The sequence below is a fragment of the Lactuca saligna genome, chromosome 8, assembly GCF_052625555.1.
Source record: "Lactuca saligna cultivar CGN05327 chromosome 8, ASM5262555v1, whole genome shotgun sequence".
Taxonomy (NCBI): Eukaryota; Viridiplantae; Streptophyta; class Magnoliopsida; order Asterales; family Asteraceae; genus Lactuca; species Lactuca saligna.
In genome coordinates, this window is record NC_136424.1 from 270,549,474 (window position 1) to 270,555,473 (window position 6,000).

The 6,000-nt window shown below is 37.2% G+C and overlaps 1 protein-coding gene across 1 annotated transcript; it reads right to left on the reverse strand.

Moving 5' to 3' along the window:
- Nucleotides 1-991: 991 nt before the first annotated feature.
- Nucleotides 992-1,645, reverse strand: LOC145010663 (uncharacterized). The gene has a single exon (XM_078969177.1). It carries the CDS (start codon nucleotides 1,643-1,645, stop codon nucleotides 992-994), a length of 654 nt encoding a protein of 217 aa, XP_078825303.1.
- Between the last annotated feature and the right edge of the window lie 4,355 nt (nucleotides 1,646-6,000).

Genomic DNA, 6,000 nt, shown 5'->3' on the forward strand with positions numbered 1-6,000 from the left:
CTAAATTGTTTTTGGTTATTTTTTTTTTGTAAAAAACATTAAATTACTTGGTGATAAAAAAATAACCATCGGGAATCCTTGGGTAAATCTACTATGTCAGTACTGTTGGTATGGAGAAATTATTGGTAATATGTCGGTAAAATTAAAATATTGGTCCATCACTAACTAGTTATGGGTTTACCTATCAGTAAATTTGAAAAGATGTGTTAGTAAATTCGTTACTAAAGATTACCATGTGTATTTACCGATAGATAGTTACTAATCTATCCATACATGATACACAACCCATTGCCAAAAGATTACCAATGAGAATGACCGTCGATAAGACAGTTTGTTGCACTTTGTACATTAATTAATTAGTAAAACCTTTTATTAGAAGAAAAACATTAATTTGGTGTCCTCTAGTCTTTCTTTTCTATATATTAATTTTATATTTTGATTAATAAATTATAAATCAAGAATTATCTAGAAGGAGGTGACGAAACGGTTTTTTTATTAGTCACACCTGATCAACCCTTTACTTGCTCGCTTGAGAAAATTAAACATAAAACACACATTGACACGCGGTAGCGCGCACATAAATATAATAAAAACACCCTACACACATAGATAGAGAATTATAATAACCCTGAAGAAATAATTTAAAATAAAAATGATAATAAACAAAACCCATGAAAAGAATGGTTCCCCTAAATCTTTGGTTATCTTCTAAAGAAACCCTAGTAATCAAGCAACATAATTGATACTAAAATATATTTCTTTCTTGTCTTGCTTGCGTTATTAAATAATACTATTTTTAAATTATAGGCTACCGAACATACAAAACTAAATAAATAAAAAGAAAAATATACTATACAGTAGTTGTGCATCCAATGATGCTCTTGTTCGTCATCAAAAAATCATACAAAAACAATGATTGAATATTAGTTTGAAGATACTAATTTACTTACATATGATCATGAGAAATTCATGGCTTTTCACTTTTCTTGTTTTACATGATGGAGTTCGAGCTCAAACTCAACTGCAGATCCAAATCTGCATGGTTTTGTTTTAATTCAACAACTCGAGGAGCTGGTTTCATAGAAACTGGTATGTAGTTGCCTCTTGACCTATCTACATGTGTAAGAGTAAAATTGCATGGATCTCTAAACGACAATAGATCATCATCATACTGACTAAAACTAATATTAGACTCGAACTCTGAATCATAATAACCATGAAAATCAAAATTCATCCCATGTTTGTTATGGGTATAGGGTTGGAGGTAGTAGTTGATTCTTTCCCTTCTAGCTTGTAATTGCAACCGTTTTTTCTTCAATCTTTCCTTCTTGTGTGCATTCTGGTGACCTCCTAACGCTTGCGAGTTTACAAACTCTTTGAAACAATATTGACACTCGAACTTTTTAACCTCTGTAGGAAGATCATTCTTTTCAATCGTTGTTGATGATGAATTTACGCTCTCTTCCCCTTCAGTTGGCCTTAAATGGTTGGTTTTGAGGGTGCTTTCGTCAAGAGAAGTCTGTTGTAGCTCAAACCCGAAGATTTTGAGTTTTTTCTCAACATATGTTTGTGTTGAGAGTTGATCTCTTGCATCTCCTTCTTCCCATGTTGATGAAAGAAGATCATGACATACTTTTTTTCCCATTTTCTTGAAAATATATGTTGTAAAATGCGGTTTGAAATGATGTACCAAAATGGGGTATTGCCCCTCTTCCTTTTATAGCAACTAAAGAAATTGATTCTTATTTATTTTACAAATATGTAGATTATGTATAATTATTTAAAACACAATAAGGGTAAAGAACAAACATATAAAATAAAGAAAGAGAAAGGAAATAGTCAAGATAGGGGGAGGAAGGTTGTCTAAAAGCAATATTTGTTGAAGATCTCTTTCACCTAAAGTAGGAGACATGCCTTATATTAAGAGGTTAATACCACTTTAACAAAGTCTAAATTTGATTTTGAAATCAGTTTTTTTTTTTTTTTTTTTTTTTTTTTTTTTTTTCTTTCAAATCTTAAGATTGTGTTTCTTTTTTTCTTTTTCGTTTTTAATTTATTAGTATGACTTATTTCACAAAAAACGTTTTTTTTTGAAGAAACGGTCGTTAATTGTCACTCTAAATGGTAAATAGTCCCATAAATTTAAGATTAGGGTTATGATTATAAAACCAAAAAAAGACATTAAGCTACAAACATATATACAATCCCATAAACGATAATTTAAGTAGACATACTTGAAATGTACTGTTTTAAAATAATTATAGCCAAATAATCTAATATAAAAACCTTAATGATCATATTTTTGGTGAATATATTGTTTATAAAGAAAAACACAAATGAATTTGAATCTTGAAATTTAATTAATTCAAATTCAAGTTTAAAAAGAGCAATTATGGTACCACTTGATCATATATTCCATACCTAATATTATTTTAATAATTTTAAAGAAAAACAAAAGTCAAAGAAAGGGGGATGTAATCACCTGGAAAGAAAGAGGTCTTCAACTGCAGCAAATCTAGTGCTTTTAAATATTGATTAGTTTTTTAATATTACTTTACTTGACCAACAATTAGTGGGTTAATTCTTGCAAATTAAATATTCTTTTGCATAATCTTTAATATATTCCCCCACAAATGCTATAATTATTCAAATATGATTTTAAATTCCTTATTTATCAATCTCTTAATTTTATATAATCAGTTCATAATAAATTTAGTCTGTCATTGTTTTTGTACGCTCGCGTTTGTAGTTTTGGTATATATAAATTGTTTAATATTTTAATAAATAATATAAATTTTACAAGTTGTTAAGAAAAGAAAATAATTTGTATTTTTGAACAAAAATAATAAATGCATGTTGTTGTAACGCAAAATAGTTCACTTTAAAGACCATGTAAAGATTTTCATTAGACAATTTGAATATGTATTACAAGAGACAAGAACATGGCAACTCTTTATATAGGGCAATGAGTGGGTGAACCAAATATTATAACCTATAAGTGCATAAATGATACTTATAAACTAGCAATCATTACCAACATAAATGAGTTACAAATTGATGGCTACACATATACTGAACAAAACCCTTGTGGACATACTCTTGTCAAACTTTGAAGCTGCCTGCCACCAGTAGCGGAGCTTCAATCTTTCATTAAGGGGGGGGGGGGGTACTCGGCCATGGGTAACCAACCCATACTGTGAGCTAACCATTCTTACCATCAGTCTCCTTCGGTGAGAAAAACACATGTGTCCTTGAAAACATACACCTAATGGCAACTCGCTCTACACCCACGATCCGCAACCATAGAGGACTCCAGAGGATCCTTGAGGAACGCAATGAGAAACTTCCTAATCACGAACACTTAGATAATAACATACTTCCTTCTCCCCCGTGCAACCATCAACCCTAGACCGAAATCTAACTTTCATGAACTGCAAGTTACTCTGACCCATCACAATGAAACCATAAAAACGAACTGACCGATGATCTTCCAAGCAGATTTTTGTTTCAGTTCTCCCCCACTTAGGGTTCAAACCATCATCGGATGATGTTTTCCATACCAAAGCCTCATACCAGCTTAGCCAAATATGCGCCAACATTGACTACCGGTATGCAAAATGTCATATGAAATTCCTCCACATAAAGACCAACAAATCGCAAAGAAAACCATGAACCTCAGATGAAAACCTTGGAAACTCTTCCCGACATCATTGCCGCAATTTCAATGAAATCCATCAAAATACTCTTTGAATGACAAGGTACCTAACAAACTGAACTTACGCACAAAAACCTTGCAATTGTTGACTTCAACCACAACCTCATCCTTCTCTTGAAACTTCAATAATTTCGCAAAGTCCCCAAGTGTAACACCCAAAGTCTGGAAGGCCAAGAAAGGAAAGAAAACCCTAATTTTAAAGGGCGACTAGGCGAGTCCAAGGAGGAACTTGGCGAGTCCGAACGGGATCCGGGTCGAGGAGTAAGCGACCAACTCGGCGAGTCGGCGAAGGGGACTCGGCGAGTCTGGTATGTGCGAGGAAAACCCTAAAATCGGGACTTGGAGCCTATTTAAATGCCTCATTCTCTCCCCTAGGGTTCTTTTACTGCCTCTCTAACCCAAAACACCAAACCCCGGCCGCCATATCCATTATTTGAGCCATTGGTTGCCTTGAAGGGTACATCAAAGATTGGAGAAGGAAGAAGGAAGTTGGAGGTGCAAGAAAGGACTATAGATCTGGGATTGTGAGTATATTTCTGAGCATCTGGAGGTAATAATCTAGTTCTTGGACTCTTTTTCACTTAGATCTATGTGTGGTTGTTGGGGATTTTTAGCCATAATGCTATTCATTTGAGGTAGAAGCCAGATCTAAAGTTGCTACTTCAGATCTAAGCATATTATGGCCTTGAGAAGCATAAAGTATCAGCCCTTGAGTTAATTATGGAGCCTCTTTGCCTTAAACCCTAGTTTATGGTGTATTTTGCCTAGATCTCCTTCTCTACACATAAAGTTTGCAAATTTACGTGAGGAATAGGCTTGGGAAGGGTAGATCTACATTTTGGAGTCCATGCATGACTCAAAAGTCCTCTGCATGTAAGGGGATTTGAATGGACTCGACGAGTCCTTTGAGTGGACTCGGCGAGTAGCATGAAGGTGAGGAGCAACTCGACGATTGGGATGAACAGCTCGTCGAGTCAGATGAAGATTGCCTCGTACTCGGCGAGTTTGTTCTTGGACTCGGTGAGTCAGGTTGCGAAACCCCAAACCCTTCGAGTTGAGACTCGAATCAGTGAGTCGGGTGGAGACTCGGTGAGTTGGACAGGTCAGGGCTTAGAAATCGGTAGACTCGACGAGTCATCGACTGACTTGGTGAGTCGAGACGCGAAATGAGGGATTCTGAATATATGAACTTGGCGCGTCAGTAGGGTGACTCGGCAAGTAGGGTTGACTTGTAAGGTTGACCTTGACCAGGACTTTGACTTGGACCAGGGTTGACTTGGTTGTCTTTCGGGGGTCAGTTAGACTTAGTGTTGCATTGATATCGGTAGTTCGGGGAGTAAGGGGAGCAGGAGTTCAATGAGTTTCTAGGCAGCGGCTAATGAGATCATCAGCAAGTTCAGCCAGTGCAGATGAGTTTCCCTTTGTGTGAATGGGTCTAAGGCCACAATGCTGACCCATGTAGTAATGAGTAGAAGACCCAGGGGGTTAGCCCTAGGCACAGTATGCTAGTATGAAATTAAGGACGAGGTCAATTAATAGCGGGCGGGTGCCTAAGGATTTGCTTATATGATAGTTTATACTTGTTGTCTGTGTGATACATGTATGTACCTGGTAGGGAGGTGAGTGTGGGTGAGGTCCCGTATCTCACCAATAGCAAAGTGTGGATGGGGTTCCATATCTCATTAGTAGCAGAACAGGGGCGAGGACCAAGTTAGGGAAGGAGTGAGAGTGGGTTGGGCCCGTATCACACTACCAGTAGGAGTGTGGACGGGGTTCCATGACTCATCAGTAGCAGGACAGGGGCGAGGCCCAGGACAGGATCAGTCGTATGAGTTTAGCTTATGTGTTGTGATATGTTTATGTGTTATTATTTGTTGGTGGGCGAGGCCCTGTGACAGGCGAGGCCTAAGTGAAACAGATTTGTATCGGAGCGGGGCTCGAAGCCAGGCGGGGCCTTTGTAGTGGGCGAGGCCCGAGGCATGGGGCGACGCCCAAGATAGAGGGCGTGGCCCAGTATGTGCAGTATGTGGTTATGCATGGTATGTGGTAGGGTGAGGAACTCACTAAGCTTCGTGCTTACGGTTTTCAGTTTTTGTTTCAGGTACTTTCGGTAGCGGAGGGAAGAGCTCGGGGTGATCGCATGGCACACACCATTGAATAGACAGCCTGGGAACGTTTACTCTAATAATGAACATGTGTTTTGAAAACTTATACTCTGATTATGTTTTGGAATGATGACTTTGTTTAAAGTAATGTTTTATTAAAAGAAATTTTTTGTCTTGAAT